Source organism: Phlebotomus papatasi, unplaced genomic scaffold (assembly GCF_024763615.1).
Source record: "Phlebotomus papatasi isolate M1 unplaced genomic scaffold, Ppap_2.1 HiC_scaffold_250, whole genome shotgun sequence".
NCBI lineage: Eukaryota > Metazoa > Arthropoda > Insecta > Diptera > Psychodidae > Phlebotomus > Phlebotomus papatasi.
The window spans coordinates 1-22298 of NW_026604486.1; the positions used below are offsets into that span (position 1 = coordinate 1).

Consider the following 22298-nt stretch of genomic DNA (forward strand, 5'->3'; position numbering starts at 1 on the left):
ATAGCAACTATTTTTAATTATTAATATATTTATTTAATATATAATAAAAATTAATTATTAAAATGAAATATTTAATTTAATTTAAATTTAATAGTAATAAATAAATGTTTAAATAAATATATTATGATAATAATATATAGGGGGATATTTTTATTGGGGGAGATAGCAACTATTTTAATTATTAATATATTTATTTAATATATAATAAAAATTAATTATTAAAATGAAATATTTAATTTAATTTAAATTTAATAGTAATAAATAAATGTTTAAATAAATATATTATGGTAATAATATATAGGGGGATATTTTTATTGGGGAGATAGCAACTATTTTTAATTATTAATATATTTATTTAATATATAATAAAAATTAATTATTAAAATGAAATATTTAATTTAATTTAAATTTAATAGTAATAAATAAATGTTTAAATAAATATATTTTATTATAGTATATAAATTTATTAATTGAATATTTTATATGTAAATTTTTGTGTGAATAAATATTATTTAAAAAATAAAATTATTGAATCGCAGTAATTAATATTATTGATTTAAGAAATTATGAATTAGTAATTTAATTTAATATAGATATATTTTGTGCCAGCAATCGCGGTTATACAAAATATATAAATAAATTATCTTAGAAAGAATTAAATATTTAAGATATTGGAAATTAAAATTTAATTGATATTATTAAGTGAAATTTTAATATTATATAATTTTAATGAATATAATAATTGATTTTTTAAATTTTTTTTATAAACTAGGATTAGATACCCTATTATTAAAATATAGTTGTATATATCTAGATTATTAGTAAATATATTTATGAAATTAAAATAATTTGGCGGTATTTACTAGGATTAGATACCCTATTATTAAAATATAGTTGTATATATCTAGATTATTAGTAAATATATTTATGAAATTAAAATAATTTGGCGGTATTTTAGTCTATTCAGAGGAATCTGTTCTATAATCGATAATCCACGTTGAAGGTGCAGTTTATATTTAAGTAGAAATGGATTACAATAAAATAAAATTATATGGATTATTAATTGAAAGATTATATTGAAAGTGGATTTGATAGTAAATTTATTTAGATTATTAAATTGATTGTAGCTCTAAAATATGCACATATCGCCCGTCGCTCTTATTTTTAAAGTAAGATAAGTCGTAACAAAGTAGAATTACTGGAAAGTGATTCTAGATAGACAATTTAAATTCTATAAGTTAGAATTTTCATTTACATTGAAAATAAAGTCGTGCAAATCGATTTAAATTGAAATAATAAAATTTTATTTATATTTATAAAAAAAAATAATTTAATTTTTAGTATAGTTTATTGAAAAAATAATTTTTATAATAGAGAATAGTATTGAAGGAGAAAAATGAAATAAATTGAAAATTATTTATAGTAAAAGAAATTTTTATTTAATGTACCTTTTGTATCAGGGATTATTAAATAATTAATATAAATGTTATTATTCTCGAAATAAAAAGATTTAATTTAATAATATTTTTATTGTGTTAAAATTATTTTTAATATTAAATTAGAATTTAAAAGTTATTCGGTTTTTATTATATCTAGTTTTTTAATAAATAAATTTAATTTATTTTATATTTTTTATTAAATTAGATTTTTAATTTAATAATAAAATATAAGTAATTTATTAAGGGATAAGCTTTAATAAATTTATTATAAATAAGATAAATAATGACTTTATATATTCTTAGAAATAGAATTTATTTTATAATATGTTATAATTTAATAAATAAAAATTAATATTTATTATATTTTAATTATTTAATTAAAATATTTAATTTAATTTTAAAATTAAAGTAATAATGATAATATTAGTATATAATTATATATATATATATGAGTAATAATAAAAATAATTTAATTGTAAGGAACTCGGCAAATATAGTATTTGCCTGTTTATTAAAAACATGTCTTTTTGGAATTTATATAAAGTCTAATCTGCCCACTGAAAAATTAAAGGGCCGCAGTATATTAACTGTGCAAAGGTAGCATAATCATTAGTTTTTTAATTGAAAGCTAGTATGAATGATTGGACAAAATATTTACTGTCTTATAGTTATTATTATAAAATTTTATTTTTTAATTAAAAAGTTAAAATAAAATTAAAAGACGAGAAGACCCTATAGATCTTTATATAAATATTATTAATAAGAATTAGTTAGATTATATTATAAATTATATTTATATTTTATTGGGGTAATAATAAAATTTATAGAATTTTTATTTTTTAAGTGACAAATTTATTTGATAAATTGATCCATTATTAATGATTAAAAAATTAAGTTACCTTAGGGATAACAGCGTAATGATTTTTGAGAGTTCTTATCAATAAAATAGATTGCGACCTCGATGTTGAATTAAAATATATTTTAGGTGTAGGTGTTTAAAGTATAAAGTCTGTTCGACTTTTAATATTTTACATGATTTGAGTTTAGACCGGCGTAAGCCAGGTCAGTTTCTATCTTTAATAAAATAAATATATTTTAGTACGAAAGGATTAAATATATAATATATAATATTTAAATTAAGAATAATATTAAATTAAATAACTATTTTGGCAGATAAATGCAATAAATTTAGAATTTATTTATATAATATAGTATTATAAATAGTAATTTATTTATTTGATTTATTAGTTCCAATAGTGGGGAGAATTTTATTAGTTATTTGTGTGATAGTAGGAGTAGCTTTTTTAACATTATTAGAGCGAAAGGTTTTAGGGTATGTACAAATTCGGAAGGGGCCTAATAAATTAGGGTTTATTGGGATTTTACAGCCTTTTAGTGATGCTATTAAATTATTTACAAAGGAACAAACTTATCCAATAGTTTCTAATTATTTGATATATTATTTATCTCCTATTTTTTCTTTATTTTTAGCATTATTAGTTTGAATGTGTATTCCTTATTGAATTAAGTTATATTCTTTTAATTTAGGAATTATTTTTTTTTTTAGATGTGTAAGTTTAGGGGTATATACTGTAATATTAGCCGGTTGATCTTCTAATTCTAATTATGCTTTATTAGGGGGATTACGAGCTGTAGCACAAACAATTTCTTATGAAGTTAGTTTAATTTTATTAATTTTATCATTTATTTTTTTAATTAATAGATTTAATTTTTTTGGTTTTATAAATTTTCAACAAAATATTTGATTTATAGTTTTAAGATTGCCCTTAGGTTTGATAATATTAACAAGATTATTAGCAGAGACTAATCGGACTCCTTTTGATTTTGCAGAGGGAGAGTCAGAATTAGTATCAGGATTTAATGTTGAATATAGAAGAGGAGGATTTGCTTTAATTTTTTTAGCGGAATATGCAAGTATTTTATTTATAAGAATATTATTTGTGATTATATTTTTAGGAGCTAATATTATTTCATTAATTTTTTATTTTAAGTTAACTTTTTTAGCTTATGTCTTTATTTGAGTGCGAGGGACATTACCTCGTTATCGATATGATAAATTAATATATTTAGTTTGAAAAAGATATTTGCCTGCTTCTTTATGTTTTATTAGTTTGTTTATTGGTTTAAAATTAATTTTATTATAATAATTAAATATAGTAAAGTTAATAGAAAATTTAAATTTCTATCTAATGTTTTCAAAACAATTGCTATTAAAGCTTATTAACTAATTATTTAATAAGTTATCTCAGAATTTTGAAATAATTGGATTTAAGATATAATAAGAGAAGTAAAGAACAGTTAAAATTTGTCCTGTTAAAATATAAGGAGTTTCAACAGGACGAGCTCCGATTCATGTTAATAGAATAATAGTAATTACTATATATCAGAATAGGATTTGATTTAATGGGTAAAATTGAAGTCCTTGTGATTGATTTGTATGGAGTAAAGGTATAAGGAAAAGGATAGCAATTGATATAACAAGGGCAATTACTCCTCCTAATTTATTAGGAATTGAACGTAAAATTGCATAAGCAAATAGGAAGTATCATTCTGGTTGAATATGAGGAGGGGTTACAAGAGGATTTGCTGGAATAAAATTATCTGGATCTCCAAGAAAATAAGGGGCTGTGATTGTTAGAATTCTTAATATTATAATTATAACAATAAATCCAATTAAATCCTTAAAAGAGAAATAAGGATGAAAGGGGATTTTATCTGAATCTCTATTTAATCCTAAGGGGTTATTAGAACCTGTTTGATGGAGGAATAATAAATGAATTATAGTTATAGCAGCAATAATAAATGGGAATAAAAAGTGGAATGTAAAAAATCGTGTTAAAGTTGCATTATCTACAGCAAATCCTCCTCAGATTCATTGAACTAATATTGTTCCTAGATAAGGGATGGCGGATAAAAGATTTGTAATAACTGTTGCTCCTCAGAAAGATATTTGTCCTCAAGGTAAAACATATCCTATAAAAGCAGTTCCTATTACGACAAATAAAATTAATATTCCAATTGATCAAGTAGGGATATATAAATAAGAGTTATAATACAGCCCTCGTCCAATGTGAGCATAGATACAAATAAAAAAAAATGAAGCACCGTTTGCATGTAAGGTTCGTAATAATCAACCATAATTAACATCTCGACAGATGTGATTAACTCTGTTAAAGGCTATTTCAATATTTGCTGTATAATGTATAGCTAGGAATAGTCCAGTTAAAATTTGAATAATTAAACATAATCCAAGTAATGAGCCAAAGTTTCATCAGGCAGAAATATTAATAGGAGCAGGTAAGTCTACTAGCGCATTGTTTATAATTTTAAATAAGGGATGGTGGGATCGTAGTGGTTTATTCATTTGTTTAAATATTAGCACGTAAAGGTCCTGAATTAAAATTTGTAATTTTTACAATAATAATAAGAGTTAATAATAAATATAAAACTATTATTAATATAATCAGATTTATGGGAAAATTATATAATTTATTTAAATTTAAATAATTTTCTTTAAATAAAAATTTTAAGTTAAAAAATTCACTTATTTCTGTATTATTAATAAAAAATATAATGATTGATTTATCTATAATTATTATTATAATTATTATTATTCTTAAAATGGATCTAATAATAATTAAAATTTTAGAGGAAAAAGAGAATATTTCATTTGAAGCTAAGGAAGTAACATAAATAAATAGAATTAATATTCCTCCTAGAAATGTTAAAAATAGAATATAAGAAAATCAGAATGTTTTTATTATTAATCCAATAATGCAGGCAATTAAAGTAGTTTGAATAAGTAATATCAATCCTATAGCTAATGGATGATTTATAAATATAAAAATAATTGTTGTTAGGATACTTATTAAAGAAAATGATAAACTTAATATATCAGAAAATAGTTTATGTAAAATATTAATTTTGGAGATTAATGAAAAGAGGTTTCTTTTTTCTGAAGTTTTAAAAAAATTATTTTAATTTTGATTTACAAGACCAATGTTTTTTTTAAACTATTAAAACTAATGAATATATATTATTGATTATTACCTTGAATCTTATTTATTTGTGGGATAATAGTTTTTGTTTCTAATCAAAAACATTTATTGTCAATATTATTAAGTTTAGAATTTATTGTTTTAAGATTATTTATTTATTTATTAATATATTTAAGAGTTTTAGATTATGAGGGCTATTTCAGTATAGTTTTTTTAACTTTTTGTGTTTGTGAGGGAGTTTTAGGTTTATCTATATTAGTTTTATTAGTTCGTTCACATGGAAATGATTATTTTCAATCAATTAATATTTTATAATGTTAAAATTATTATTATTTATATTATTTTTAATACCTTTATGTTTAAATAAAAAATTATATTGACTGGTACAATATTTATTATTTTTTAGATTTTTTTTATTTATATTAGATAGAATAAAAAGATTTCATTGAATAAAGTTAAGTTATTATTTTGGAGTGGATTTTTTATCTTACGGATTAATTTTATTAAGAATTTGAATTACAGGGTTAATAATAATAGCAAGAGAAAAAGTTTATTTATTAAATAAACAAGAAAAATTATTTATATTTATATTAATAATTTTATTATTATTATTATTATTAACTTTTTCAACAATAAATATTTTTATATTTTATTTATTTTTTGAAGGGTCTTTAATTCCAACTTTATTTTTAGTTTTAGGGTGAGGGTATCAGCCAGAGCGACTGCAGGCTGGGATTTATTTATTATTTTATACATTATTGGCTTCTTTACCTTTATTATTGAGTATTTTTTACTTATATATAAATTTTAATTCATTAGATTATTTTTTTTATAATATTAGAGATATATTTAATGTTTATATTTATTTAAGATTAATTTTAGCTTTTTTAGTTAAAATACCTATATTTTTAGTACATTTATGATTACCAAAAGCTCATGTTGAAGCTCCAATTGCAGGATCTATAATTTTAGCTGGGGTATTATTAAAATTAGGGGGTTATGGATTAATTCGAATATTTATGATTATTCAATATTTAAGCGTACAATTAAATTTTTTATTAATAAGAATTAGATTAGTCGGGGGTAGATTGGTATGTTTTTTATGTTTATGTCAGACTGATATAAAATCTTTAATTGCGTATTCTTCTGTTGTTCATATGGGGATTGTAATCGGGGGAATTTTGACAATAACGTATTGAGGATATGCTGGGGCTTATGGGTTAATAATTGCTCATGGTTTATGTTCTTCAGGGATATTTTGTTTAGCAAATATTGTTTATGAACGATCCGGTAGACGAAGATTATTAATTAATCGAGGGTTATTGACTTTAATACCAAGACTTACTTTATGATGATTTTTAATAAGATCAATAAATATAGCAGCTCCGCCATCATTAAATTTATTAAGAGAAATTAGATTATTAAACAGAATTGTTATATGATCTTGAGTAAGAATATTAAGATTATTTTTTATTTCTTTTTTAGGGGCTGCATATACTTTATATTTATATGCATATAGTCAGCATGGTAAATTTATAATTTATTATGGAATATCTGTTAGAGTAGTTCGTGAATATTTGTTATTATTTTTACATTGATTACCTTTAAATTTATTAATTTTTAAAGTAGATTATTTTTTTTTAATATATTTAAATAGTTTAAAAAAAATTCTGATTTGTGGTATCAGAGATATACAGATGTATTTTAAATCATAAAATTTATTTCAATTTGTTCAATTAGTTTTTTATTATTATTTACAGTAAGATTAACATTATTTTACTATTCTTTAATATTATTGAATTATGATTATTCTTATTTTATTGAATGAGAAATTATTAATTTGGGAAGATTAAATATTGTTATAACATTAATTTTAGATTGAATAAGATTAATATTTATATCTTTTGTTTTGTTAATCTCTAGATTAGTAATTTTTTATAGAAAGGATTATATAGGAGAGGATAAAAATATTAATCGATTTATTATTTTAGTATTAATATTTGTTTGTTCAATAATATTATTAATTATTAGACCTAATTTAGTTTCTATTTTACTAGGGTGAGATGGGCTTGGGTTAGTTTCATATTGTTTAGTTATTTATTTTCAAAATGTAAAATCGTATAATGCAGGTATATTAACTGCGTTATCGAATCGTTTAGGTGACGTAGCTTTTTTATTAGCAATTGCTTGAATATTAAATTATGGAAGATGAAATTATATTTATTATTTAGATATAATAAATAAAGATATAGAAATATTTATTATTGGGGGTTTAATTATATTAGCAGCAATAACAAAAAGAGCTCAAATTCCTTTTTCTTCCTGGTTACCTGCGGCTATAGCAGCCCCGACTCCGGTATCAGCTTTAGTTCATTCATCAACTTTAGTAACTGCTGGGGTATATTTATTAATTCGTTTTAGAAATTTATTATTAAGTTTATCTGTAAGAAAAATTTTGTTATTAATCTCTGGTTTAACAATATTTATAGCGGGGTTAGGGGCAAATTATGAATTTGATTTAAAAAAAATTATTGCATTATCAACTTTAAGACAATTAGGGTTAATAATAAGAATTTTATCATTTGGTTATATAAAATTAGCTTTTTTTCATTTATTAACACATGCCTTATTTAAGGCTTTACTATTTATATGTGCAGGAGCAATTATTCATAATATAATTAATAATCAAGATATTCGATTTATAGGGTGTTTAAGAGGTTTAATGCCTATAACTGTGATATGTATAAGAGTAGCTAATTTAGCTTTATGTGGAATACCTTTTTTAGCAGGATTTTATTCTAAGGATTTAATTTTAGAAATTGTTTATAGTAATGTATTTAATTTAAGAGTTTTTATATTATTTGTGGTATCTACAGGATTAACTGTTATATATTCATTTCGTTTAGTGTTTTATGCATTAACTGGAATAATAAATATTTTTTCTTATCATCCAATAAATGATAGAAGCTGGGTTATATTAAAAAGAATAACAGGATTATTGGTAATAGCTGTTATTGGGGGAAGCATATTAATATGAGTAATATTTCCCACCCCTTATATGATTTGTCTTCCATCTTCTTTGAAAATATTAACATTAGAGATTTGTATTTTAGGAGGTCTTTTAGGATATTTAATTTCTAATGTTAGTTTATTTTTTTTTAATAAGGCTTTTATTTACTTCAAAATAAGATGGTTTTTAGGGTCTATATGGTTTATACCAACATTATCAACATTAGGTATAATTTTTTATCCATTAAAATTAGGGTATTACTTAATCAAAAATTTAGATCAAGGATGGAGAGAATATTTTGGTGGCCAAAATCTATATAAATTAGCAGTTATAAATTCCTCTATAATTGAAAAAATACAAAATAATTATTTAAAAATTTATTTATTATTAATATTTATTTGATTTTTAGTATTATTTTTTATTTTATTAATTATTAATTAGTATATTATTCAGATAGCTTAAATAAGAGCATAATATTGAAGCTATTAAGGTGATTTATAAATCTTTGAATATTTTAATAATTAAATTTAGTAATTTATAAAACAAATGTTTATTTTTATAATGAAAATATAATGTTTTATTTTAAACTATATAAATAAAGAAATAAATGGAGTTTAACCATTAAAGTAAAAAGTTAGCAGCTTTTTCTTGAACACCATTTCTTTTCTTTTAATTGGAATCTTATTCAATGATATCATTAACAGTGATATACCTCTTTTTGGTTTCAATTAATAATTAATAATTGTTATTTATTAATTGGATTGGGTTATATAAGGATTTAAATAAATCAATCTTTTAGGTCGAAACTAACTGCATAATTGCTTCTTATATTAAGGGCAATTGGATTCAATACTTTTTAAATGCAAATTAAATGTTATAATTAACTATACCCCTAATTAAACAGTTCAATTTAAGGCTCCTTGATATCATTCATGAAATAAGCCAATAATTAAAATTAATAAGAAAATAATTCTTGTTCATATTCAAATAGAAATGTTAGAAATTTTAAAAGATAAAATTATAGGGAGAAGCAAGGCAATTTCAATATCAAAAATTAAAAAAATAATTCCAATTAAGTAAAATTGAAGAGAAAAGGGAAGTCGAGAGTTAACTTTTGGGTCAAATCCACATTCAAATGGAGAATTCTTTTCTCGATCAATAATTGTTTTTTTAGAAAGAATAGAGGCTAAGCCTATTACAACAAAACTAATTAAAAAGACAATAGAAGTAATTATTAATAAAGAGAAAATTATTTATACTAAATTTATTTAGACTATTTGATTGGAAGTCAATTATACTTATTATATTATATAAATAAATTAATTACCTCATCAATAAATAGATACATATAAAAATAATCAAACAATATCAACAAAATGTCAATATCAGGCTGCAGCTTCAAATCCAAAATGATGAGACGAGGAGTAGTGATTTTGTAGATGTCGAATTAAACAAATAATTAAAAAAGTGGTTCCAATTAAGACATGGAGTCCGTGAAACCCTGTAGCTACAAAAAAGGTTGATCCATAAACATTATCGGCGATAGTAAATGATGCCTCAATATATTCATAGGCTTGAAGAATTGTAAAGTAAATTCCTAAAATAATAGTAAAAAAAAGACCTTGAGAAGCTTGGGAATGATTTTTTTCAATTAAGCTATGATGAGCTCATGTAACAGTAACCCCTGAAGCTAAGAGAATAGCTGTATTTAATAGTGGAATTTGGAATGGGTTAAAAGGATAAATTCCTGTTGGAGGCCATTCTGCTCCTAATTCAATATTAGGGGATAATCTTCTATGAAAAAATGCTCAAAAAAATGAAATGAAAAAAAATACTTCAGAAATAATAAATAAAATTATTCCTCAACGTAATCCAAAAGTAACAGGTATAGAATGAAGACCTTGAAATGTTCCTTCACGGGAGATATCTCGTCATCATTGATATATAGTTATTAAAGTAATAATAATTCCTAGGAATAGTAATGTTATATTATATTGATGGAATCATATAACTAATCCTGAAACTAACGTTATTGCTCCAATAGCCCCTGTTAAAGGTCAAGGGCTATAATCTACAAGATGGTAGGGATGATTTGAGTGTGTTGACATTAAATCACTTCTCTAGAGTATAATGTACTTAAAACTGCGAAAACATAAGATTGAATTATTGCTACAGCGGATTCAAGGACTAGAAGAGCAATTTGTGTAATTAGTAATAGTGAAATTAAATAATAGGATATAGAAGGGCCTGTGTTTCCTAATAAAGTTATCAATAAATGTCCTGCAATTATATTTGCTATTAATCGAACTGCTAATGTACCTGGGCGAATAATATTTCTGATTGATTCAATAACTACTATAAACGGCATAAGAACTGAAGGAGTTCCTTGAGGGACAAGATGAGCAAATATATGTTGTATGTGATTAATTCATCCAAATAATATAAAACTTAATCAGAGAGGAAGGGCTAATGTTAAAGTTAAAGTTAAGTGACTTGTAGATGTAAAAATGTAAGGGAATAATCCTAAGAAATTATTGAATAAAATAATAGAGAATAATGAGATAAATAAGAATGTTCTTCCTTGATGTTTATTTTCTCCTAATAAGGTATTAAATTCATTATTTAGAGTTAAAGTGATTTTATTTCATAAAATATGAAATCGAGAAGGAATAAATCAAAAAGTAATAGGAATAAATAAAACTCCTAAAATCGTACTAATTCAGTTTAATGAGAAATTTATAATAGTTGTAGATGGATCAAAAACAGAAAATAAATTTCTTATCATTTTCAATTTATAGAAGACTTATTTAGTTTAGATAAAGATTCTGATTTTTTTCTTGAAGGAAGAAATGAAAAATAGTTAATAATATTAAAAAATAGATAAATTACAAGAAAAAATAAGAATAATCTTAGTCATATAAGAGGTGCTATTTGTGGAATTAAAAAATATCTTTATAGATAATTTTAGTTTGACAAGCTAATGTTATGGGTTTAACTAATTTTTTAAAAAAATCATTAGAAGTAATTGCTAATTTACTATATTGTGGTTTAAGAGACCATTACTTGCTTTAAGTTATCTAATGATTTTTAAATATTATTTTTAATTCATTGAATAAAATTTTTTGATGTTGTTGATTCAATTACAATAGGTATAAATCTATGGTTAGCTCCACAAATTTCTGAACATTGGCCATAATAAAGACCAGGGCGATATATATAAAAGTTAGTTTGATTTAATCGTCCTGGTGAGGCATCAACCTTTACTCCTAGAGCTGGGATTGTTCATGAATGAAGAACATCAGTTGCTGAAATAATAATTCGAATTTGAGATTTTAATGGTAAAACAATTCGATTATCAACATCTAATAGACGAAAATTATTAGAAGATATTTCATTTATTGGAATTATATAAGAATCAAATTCTAAGTTTGTAAAATCTGAATATTCGTAGCTTCAGTATCATTGATGTCCAATAGATTTTAATGTAATTGAGGGATTATTAATTTCATCAAGTAAGTATAAAAGTCGTAAAGAAGGAAAGGCAATAAATAAAAGTACAATAGCTGGTATAATTGTTCAGATAATTTCAATTATTTGTCCTGAGAGTAAAAATCGATTAGTATAATGATTAAAAAATAATATAAATATTAAATAACTAATTAGAACAGTAATTATAATTAAGATTAATAATGTATGATCATGAAAAAAGATTAATTGTTCTATTAGAGGAGAAGCACTATCTTGTAAGTTAAGATTTGATCATGTTGCCATTATTCTAATAAAAGAATAATCTTTATATATGAAGCTTAAATTCATTGCACTAGTCTGCCATATTAGAAGTTATATAAAAGAGGAAGTTCAGCATAAGAATGTTCAGCTGGAGGAATATTTTGATATCATTCAATAGAAGAGTTTAATTGAATAGGGAAAATAATTTGGTTATAAGATGTTATACTATTTCAAATAATATAAATAAAAAATAAAATTCCTACAAGAGAAATTGAAGATCCAATAGTAGATACCACATTTCATGCAGTATAAGCATCTGGATAATCAGAGTATCGACGAGGTATTCCAGCTAGACCTAAAAAATGTTGAGGGAAGAAAGTTAAATTAACTCCTAAAAATATAATAGAGAATTGAATTTTTAGAAGGTATGAGTTTAATGTTAATCCAGAAAATAAAGGGTATCAATGGACAAATCCTCCTATAATTGCAAATACAGCTCCTATAGATAAAACATAGTGAAAATGGGCTACAACATAATAAGTATCATGAAGAATAATGTCTACAGAGGAATTAGCAAGAATAACTCCTGTTAGTCCTCCTACTGTAAATAAAAAAATAAACCCAAGAGTTCATAATAATGATGGAGAATAGGTTAATTGATATCCATGAATAGTTGCTAATCAACTAAAAATTTTGATTCCAGTAGGAACTGCAATAATTATAGTAGCAGAGGTGAAATATGCTCGTGTATCAACATCTATTCCAACAGTAAATATATGATGGGCTCAAACAATGAATCCTAATAATCCAATAGCTAGTATTGCATAAATTATTCCTAAAGTACCAAAGGTTTCCTTTTTTCCACTTTCATTTCTAATAATATGAGAAATTATTCCAAATCCTGGTAGAATTAAAATATAAACTTCTGGATGTCCAAAAAATCAAAATAAATGTTGATATAAAATTGGATCTCCTCCTCCTGCAGGATCAAAGAATGAAGTATTGAGATTTCGATCAGTTAGAAGTATAGTAATAGCCCCCGCAAGAACGGGAAGAGAGAGAAGAAGGAGAACAGCTGTAATTACTACAGATCAAGCAAATAATGGCATTCGATCTAGAGTAATCCCTGTGGCTCGTATATTAATAATAGTTGTAATAAAATTTACTGCTCCTAAAATTGATGAAATACCAGCTAAATGTAAAGAGAAAATTGCTAAATCAACAGAGGCTCCCCCATGAGCAATATTTCTTGAAAGAGGGGGATAAACAGTTCATCCTGTTCCTGCCCCAGTTTCAACTATTCTTCTTGTTAATAATAGAGTTAATGAAGGGGGTAATAGTCAAAAACTTATATTATTTATTCGAGGAAAAGCTATGTCAGGGGCACCTAATATTAGAGGGACAAGTCAGTTACCAAATCCCCCAATTATAATAGGCATAACTATAAAAAAAATTATTACAAATGCATGAGCTGTTACAATTACATTATAAATTTGATCATCGCCAATTAAAGCTCCAGGATGGCCGAGTTCTGCTCGAATTAAGATTCTTAAGGATGTACCTACTATCCCTGCTCAGGCTCCAAAAATAAAATATAAGGTTCCAATATCTTTATGGTTTGTAGAAAATAATCATTGTCGCGATTAAATGGCTGAAGTTTAGGTAATAGATTGTAAATCTATATATGAATATAAAATATTCTTTAATCAATAGGTCTTATATTCAAAAAAATGATATTAAATTGCAAATTTAAAGGTGTATAATTACTAAGACTTAAAAATTTGATTTTATTGATAACTTTGAAGGTTATTAGTTTATTTAACTTAAAATCTTAATTAAAAAATAGAAGAATAAAAATTAATCCGAAAATTGAAATAAAAGATAAAAAGAAAAAGATAAATTTATATGTATTATAAATTTTATTTTTTTTAATATTTCATTTTAAATTTCAGGAATCTATTAGAAAGGCAGAATAAGTAGTTTGTAAGTAAAAATATAATGTAATAAGAGTAAAAATAACTATTATTAATAAAATAAAGAAAAAATTATTAAATATTAAATATTGAATTACTATTCATTTAGGAAAAAATCCTAAAAACGGAGGAAGGCCTCCTAGTGATAAAAATAAAATAAAAATTGAAAGTTTAATAGTTAAATTGTTATTAAAATATAAAAAAATTTGATTAATATAAAAAATATTAAGTAAATTAAAAATTAAAACAATTGCTGAAGTTAAAAAATAATAAAAAAGAAAATAATTTATTCATAAGGATATAGAAAAGAATATTCTGCAAATTATTCAGCTTATATGATTAATAGATGAATAAGCTATAATTTTACGAATAGAAGTTTGATTTAATCCACCAATTGCCCCAAAAATTAAGGATAATAATAATCTGATAGTATTAATATAAAAATTAAAAGAATAAAAAATTAGTATAAAAGGTGCAATTTTTTGAAGAGTTATTAATATTCAAGAATTAAATCAAGATAAACAATTTATTACAGAAGGAAATCAGAAATGAAAAGGAGCTCTTCCTATTTTAATTAATAATATTAAATTAATTAAAGATAAATTTGTTCAAAAATTAAAGTTTCAAGTATTAAAATTAAGTAAGTTATAATTTAAAAAGAAAATAATTGAAAATAATAAAAGTGAAGATGCTATAGCTTGGGTTAGGAAATATTTTAATGAGGCTTCATTAGCATAGGAATTAGAATTATCGATTATTAGGGGGATAAAAGATAAAAGATTAATTTCTAGGCCTATTCAGGCTCCAAGCCAGGAATTAGATGAGATTGTAATAATAATTCCTATAATTAAAGTAAATGAAAATAGAAGCTTTGAAGGATTAAATAAAATTTAAAAGAAAAGGATTTAACCTTTATAAATGGGGTATGAACCCAGTAGCTTATTTAGCTTATCTTTTAAGATACATTTTAGTGTAAGAAGCACAAAAATTTTTGATATTTTTAGAAATAGTTTAATTCTATTAAATGTAATAATAAGTATGAATTAATCATATAATTTATTCTATCAAAATAATCCTTTTATCAGGCAACTTATTGTTGTATATTTATTATAATTTTTATATAAAACGGTCTTTATATTATAATATAAATAATTTATATATAAATAAATAATATATATATATATATAATTTATATATTAATATTATATCTATATATATTAAAAAAAAATATATCTATTATATATATATAAATATTATATTTTTACATAAATACCAATTATCTGTAAAAATTAATTTAAAAAAAAAAAAATTATATAAATAATAAAATATTTATATTTAAATTAAATTAAATATTTCATTTTAATAATTAATTTTTATTATATATTATTAATCTTTTTTATATATTATTTTATTTTAAATATAAATTATACATATATATATATTAATATATTCTATCTATATTAAATATAAATATTTTATTATTTATATAATTTTTTTTTTTTTAAATTAATTTTTACAGATAATTGGTATTTATGTAAAAATATAATATTTATATATATATAATAGATATATTTTTTTTTTTTAATATATATAGATATAATATTAAAAAAAAAATATATCTATTATATATATATAAATATTATATTTTTACATAAATACCAATTATCTGTAAAAATTAATTTAAAAAAAAAAAATTATATAAATAATAAAATATTTATATTTAATATAGATAGAATATATTAATATATATATATGTATAATTTATATTTAAAATAAAATAATATATAAAAAAGATTAATAATATATAATAAAAATTAATTATTAAAATGAAATATTTAATAATTAATTTTTATTATATATTATTAATCTTTTTTATATATTATTTTATTTTAAATATAAATTATACATATATATATATTAATATATTCTATCTATATTAAATATAAATAATAAAATATTTATATTTAATATAGATAGAATATATTAATATATATATATGTATAATTTATATTTAAAATAAAATAATATATAAAAAAGATTAATAATATATAATAAAAATTAATTATTAAATATTTCATTTTAATAATTAATTTTTATTATATATTATTAATCTTTTTTATATATTATTTTATTTTAAATATAAATTATACATATATATATATTAATATATTCTATCTATATTAAATATAAATATTTTATTATTTATATAATTTTTTTTTTTTAAATTAATTTTAAAAAAAAAAAATTATATAAATAATAAAATATTTATATTTAATATAAATAGAATATATTAATATATATATATGTATAATTTATATTTAAAATAAAATAATATATAAAAAAGATTAATAATATATAATAAAAATTAATTATTAAAATGAAATATTTAATTTAATTTAAATTTAATAGTAATAAATAAATGTTTAAATAAATATATTATGATAATAATATATAGGGGGATATTTTTATTGGGGGAGATAGCAACTATTTTTAATTATTAATATATTTATTTAATATATAATAAAAATTAATTATTAAAATGAAATATTTAATTTAATTTAAATTTAATAGTAATAAATAAATGTTTAAATAAATATATTATGGTAATAATATATAGGGGGATATTTTTATTGGGGAGATAGCAACTATTTTTAATTATTAATATATTTATTTAATATATAATAAAAATTAATTATTAAAATGAAATATTTAATTTAATTTAAATTTAATAGTAATAAATAAATGTTTAAATAAATATATTATGGTAATAATATATAGGGGGATATTTTTATTGGGGGAGATAGCAACTATTTTTAATTATTAATATATTTATTTAATATATAATAAAAATTAATTATTAAAATGAAATATTTAATTTAATTTAAATTTAATAGTAATAAATAAATGTTTAAATAAATATATTATGGTAATAATATATAGGGGGATATTTTTATTGGGGGAGATAGCAACTATTTTTAATTATTAATATATTTATTTAATATATAATAAAAATTAATTATTAAAATGAAATATTTAATTTAATTTAAATTTAATAGTAATAAATAAATGTTTAAATAAATATATTATGGTAATAATATATAGGGGGATATTTTTATTGGGGAGATAGCAACTATTTTTAATTATTAATATATTTATTTAATATATAATAAAAATTAATTATTAAAATGAAATATTTAATTTAATTTAAATTTAATAGTAATAAATAAATGTTTAAATAAATATATTATGGTAATAATATATAGGGGGATATTTTTATTGGGGGAGATAGCAACTATTTTTAATTATTAATATATTTATTTAATATATAATAAAAATTAATTATTAAAATGAAATATTTAATTTAATTTAAATTTAATAGTAATAAATAAATGTTTAAATAAATATATTATGGTAATAATATATAGGGGGATATTTTTATTGGGGAGATAGCAACTATTTTTAATTATTAATATATTTATTTAATATATAATAAAAATTAATTATTAAAATGAAATATTTAATTTAATTTAAATTTAATAGTAATAAATAAATGTTTAAATAAATATATTATGATAATAATATATAGGGGGATATTTTTATTGGGGAGATAGCAACTATTTTTAATTATTAATATATTTATTTAATATATAATAAAAATTAATTATTAAAATGAAATATTTAATTTAATTTAAATTTAATAGTAATAAATAAATGTTTAAATAAATATATTATGGTAATAATATATAGGGGGATATTTTTATTGGGGGAGATAGCAACTATTTTTAATTATTAATATATTTATTTAATATATAATAAAAATTAATTATTAAAATGAAATATTTAATTTAATTTAAATTTAATAGTAATAAATAAATGTTTAAATAAATATATTATGATAATAATATATAGGGGGATATTTTTATTGGGGAGATAGCAACTATTTTTAATTATTAATATATTTATTTAATATATAATAAAAATTAATTATTAAAATGAAATATTTAATTTAATTTAAATTTAATAGTAATAAATAAATGTTTAAATAAATATATTATGGTAATAATATATAGGGGGATATTTTTATTGGGGGAGATAGCAACTATTTTTAATTATTAATATATTTATTTAATATATAATAAAAATTAATTATTAAAATGAAATATTTAATTTAATTTAAATTTAATAGTAATAAATAAATGTTTAAATAAATATATTTTATTATAGTATATAAATTTATTAATTGAATATTTTATATGTAAATTTTTGTGTGAATAAATATTATTTAAAAAATAAAATTATTGAATCGCAGTAATTAATATTATTGATTTAAGAAATTATGAATTAGTAATTTAATTTAATATAGATATATTTTGTGCCAGCAATCGCGGTTATACAAAATATATAAATAAATTATCTTAGAAAGAATTAAATATTTAAGATATTGGAAATTAAAATTTAATTGATATTATTAAGTGAAATTTTAATATTATATAATTTTAATGAATATAATAATTGATTTTTTAAATTTTTTTTATAAACTAGGATTAGATACCCTATTATTAAAATATAGTTGTATATATCTAGATTATTAGTAAATATATTTATGAAATTAAAATAATTTGGCGGTATTTTAGTCTATTCAGAGGAATCTGTTCTATAATCGATAATCCACGTTGAATCTTACTTATTTTATTTAATTTGTATATCGTTGTCATTAGAATATTTTATAAGAAAAATAATTTTCTTTAATTGATATAAATTTATATGTCAAATCAAGGTGCAGTTTATATTTAAGTAGAAATGGATTACAATAAAATAAAATTATATGGATTATTAATTGAAAGATTATATTGAAAGTGGATTTGATAGTAAATTTATTTAGATTATTAAATTGATTGTAGCTCTAAAATATGCACATATCGCCCGTCGCTCTTATTTTTAAAGTAAGATAAGTCGTAACAAAGTAGAATTACTGGAAAGTGATTCTAGATAGACAATTTAAATTCTATAAGTTAGAATTTTCATTTACATTGAAAATAAAGTCGTGCAAATCGATTTAAATTGAAATAATAAAATTTTATTTATATTTATAAAAAAAAATAATTTAATTTTTAGTATAGTTTATTGAAAAAATAATTTTTATAATAGAGAATAGTATTGAAGGAGAAAAATGAAATAAATTGAAAATTATTTATAGTAAAAGAAATTTTTATTTAATGTACCTTTTGTATCAGGGATTATTAAATAATTAATATAAATGTTATTATTCTCGAAATAAAAAGATTTAATTTAATAATATTTTTATTGTGTTAAAATTATTTTTAATATTAAATTAGAATTTAAAAGTTATTCGGTTTTTATTATATCTAGTTTTTTAATAAATAAATTTAATTTATTTTATATTTTTTATTAAATTAGATTTTTAATTTAATAATAAAATATAAGTAATTTATTAAGGGATAAGCTTTAATAAATTTATTATAAATAAGATAAATAATGACTTTATATATTCTTAGAAATAGAATTTATTTTATAATATGTTATAATTTAATAAATAAAAATTAATATTTATTATATTTTAATTATTTAATTAAAATATTTAATTTAATTTTAAAATTAAAGTAATAATGATAATATTAGTATATAATTATATATATATATATGAGTAATAATAAAAATAATTTAATTGTAAGGAACTCGGCAAATATAGTATTTGCCTGTTTATTAAAAACATGTCTTTTTGGAATTTATATAAAGTCTAATCTGCCCACTGAAAAATTAAAGGGCCGCAGTATATTAACTGTGCAAAGGTAGCATAATCATTAGTTTTTTAATTGAAAGCTAGTATGAATGATTGGACAAAATATTTACTGTCTTATAGTTATTATTATAAAATTTTATTTTTTAATTAAAAAGTTAAAATAAAATTAAAAGACGAGAAGACCCTATAGATCTTTATATAAATATTATTAATAAGAATTAGTTAGATTATATTATAAATTATATTTATATTTTATTGGGGTAATAATAAAATTTATAGAATTTTTATTTTTTAAGTGACAAATTTATTTGATAAATTGATCCATTATTAATGATTAAAAAATTAAGTTACCTTAGGGATAACAGCGTAATGATTTTTGAGAGTTCTTATCAATAAAATAGATTGCGACCTCGATGTTGAATTAAAATATATTTTAGGTGTAGGTGTTTAAAGTATAAAGTCTGTTCGACTTTTAATATTTTACATGATTTGAGTTTAGACCGGCGTAAGCCAGGTCAGTTTCTATCTTTAATAAAATAAATATATTTTAGTACGAAAGGATTAAATATATAATATATAATATTTAAATTAAGAATAATATTAAATTAAATAACTATTTTGGCAGATAAATGCAATAAATTTAGAATTTATTTATATAATATAGTATTATAAATAGTAATTTATTTATTTGATTTATTAGTTCCAATAGTGGGGAGAATTTTATTAGTTATTTGTGTGATAGTAGGAGTAGCTTTTTTAACATTATTAGAGCGAAAGGTTTTAGGGTATGTACAAATTCGGAAGGGGCCTAATAAATTAGGGTTTATTGGGATTTTACAGCCTTTTAGTGATGCTATTAAATTATTTACAAAGGAACAAACTTATCCAATAGTTTCTAATTATTTGATATATTATTTATCTCCTATTTTTTCTTTATTTTTAGCATTATTAGTTTGAATGTGTATTCCTTATTGAATTAAGTTATATTCTTTTAATTTAGGAATTATTTTTTTTTTTAGATGTGTAAGTTTAGGGGTATATACTGTAATATTAGCCGGTTGATCTTCTAATTCTAATTATGCTTTATTAGGGGGATTACGAGCTGTAGCACAAACAATTTCTTATGAAGTTAGTTTAATTTTATTAATTTTATCATTTATTTTTTTAATTAATAGATTTAATTTTTTTGGTTTTATAAATTTTCAACAAAATATTTGATTTATAGTTTTAAGATTGCCCTTAGGTTTGATAATATTAACAAGATTATTAGCAGAGACTAATCGGACTCCTTTTGATTTTGCAGAGGGAGAGTCAGAATTAGTATCAGGATTTAATGTTGAATATAGAAGAGGAGGATTTGCTTTAATTTTTTTAGCGGAATATGCAAGTATTTTATTTATAAGAATATTATTTGTGATTATATTTTTAGGAGCTAATATTATTTCATTAATTTTTTATTTTAAGTTAACTTTTTTAGCTTATGTCTTTATTTGAGTGCGAGGGACATTACCTCGTTATCGATATGATAAATTAATATATTTAGTTTGAAAAAGATATTTGCCTGCTTCTTTATGTTTTATTAGTTTGTTTATTGGTTTAAAATTAATTTTATTATAATAATTAAATATAGTAAAGTTAATAGAAAATTTAAATTTCTATCTAATGTTTTCAAAACAATTGCTATTAAAGCTTATTAACTAATTATTTAATAAGTTATCTCAGAATTTTGAAATAATTGGATTTAAGATATAATAAGAGAAGTAAAGAACAGTTAAAATTTGTCCTGTTAAAATATAAGGAGTTTCAACAGGACGAGCTCCGATTCATGTTAATAGAATAATAGTAATTACTATATATCAGAATAGGATTTGATTTAATGGGTAAAATTGAAGTCCTTGTGATTGATTTGTATGGAGTAAAGGTATAAGGAAAAGGATAGCAATTGATATAACAAGGGCAATTACTCCTCCTAATTTATTAGGAATTGAACGTAAAATTGCATAAGCAAATAGGAAGTATCATTCTGGTTGAATATGAGGAGGGGTTACAAGAGGATTTGCTGGAATAAAATTATCTGGATCTCCAAGAAAATAAGGGGCTGTGATTGTTAGAATTCTTAATATTATAATTATAACAATAAATCCAATTAAATCCTTAAAAGAGAAATAAGGATGAAAGGGGATTTTATCTGAATCTCTATTTAATCCTAAGGGGTTATTAGAACCTGTTTGATGGAGGAATAATAAATGAATTATAGTTATAGCAGCAATAATAAATGGGAATAAAAAGTGGAATGTAAAAAATCGTGTTAAAGTTGCATTATCTACAGCAAATCCTCCTCAGATTCATTGAACTAATATTGTTCCT

At 20.4% G+C, this 22298-nt stretch overlaps 7 protein-coding genes across 7 annotated transcripts; 4 read left to right on the forward strand and 3 right to left on the reverse strand.

The window, feature by feature from the left end:
- Positions 1-2662: 2662 nt before the first annotated feature.
- Positions 2663-3604, forward strand: LOC129809031 (NADH-ubiquinone oxidoreductase chain 1-like; the record flags this gene model as incomplete). The annotated part of the gene is given in 1 exon segment (XM_055858888.1): positions 2663-3604. A coding segment is annotated over 1 exon segment (819 nt), but the record flags the coding sequence as incomplete, so codon positions are not given.
- A 2438-nt stretch (positions 3605-6042) lies between these two features.
- On the forward strand, positions 6043-6944 carry LOC129809030 (NADH-ubiquinone oxidoreductase chain 4-like; the record flags this gene model as incomplete). Its single annotated transcript, XM_055858886.1, is given in 1 exon segment — positions 6043-6944. A coding segment is annotated over 1 exon segment (858 nt), but the record flags the coding sequence as incomplete, so codon positions are not given.
- Positions 6945-7003: 59 nt separating this feature from the next.
- On the forward strand, positions 7004-8916 carry LOC129809025 (NADH-ubiquinone oxidoreductase chain 5-like). The gene is given in 2 exon segments (XM_055858882.1): positions 7004-7014; positions 7382-8916. Coding segments are annotated over 2 exon segments (1125 nt in total). The 3' UTR covers positions 8496-8916.
- Positions 8917-9783: 867 nt separating this feature from the next.
- Positions 9784-11508, reverse strand: LOC129809028 (cytochrome c oxidase subunit 3-like). Its single transcript, XM_055858884.1, is given in 1 exon segment — positions 9784-11508. A coding segment is annotated over 1 exon segment (777 nt). The 5' UTR covers positions 10577-11508; the 3' UTR covers positions 9784-9799.
- A 43-nt stretch (positions 11509-11551) lies between these two features.
- On the reverse strand, positions 11552-12284 carry LOC129809029 (cytochrome c oxidase subunit 2-like). The gene is given in 1 exon segment (XM_055858885.1): positions 11552-12284. A coding segment is annotated over 1 exon segment (711 nt). The 3' UTR covers positions 11552-11573.
- Positions 12285-12287: 3 nt separating this feature from the next.
- Positions 12288-13840, reverse strand: LOC129809026 (cytochrome c oxidase subunit 1-like; the record flags this gene model as incomplete). Its single annotated transcript, XM_055858883.1, is given in 1 exon segment — positions 12288-13840. A coding segment is annotated over 1 exon segment (1539 nt), but the record flags the coding sequence as incomplete, so codon positions are not given.
- A 6766-nt stretch (positions 13841-20606) lies between these two features.
- LOC129809035 (NADH-ubiquinone oxidoreductase chain 1-like) lies at positions 20607-21609 on the forward strand (the record flags this gene model as incomplete). Its single annotated transcript, XM_055858892.1, is given in 1 exon segment — positions 20607-21609. A coding segment is annotated over 1 exon segment (942 nt), but the record flags the coding sequence as incomplete, so codon positions are not given.
- Between the last annotated feature and the right edge of the window lie 689 nt (positions 21610-22298).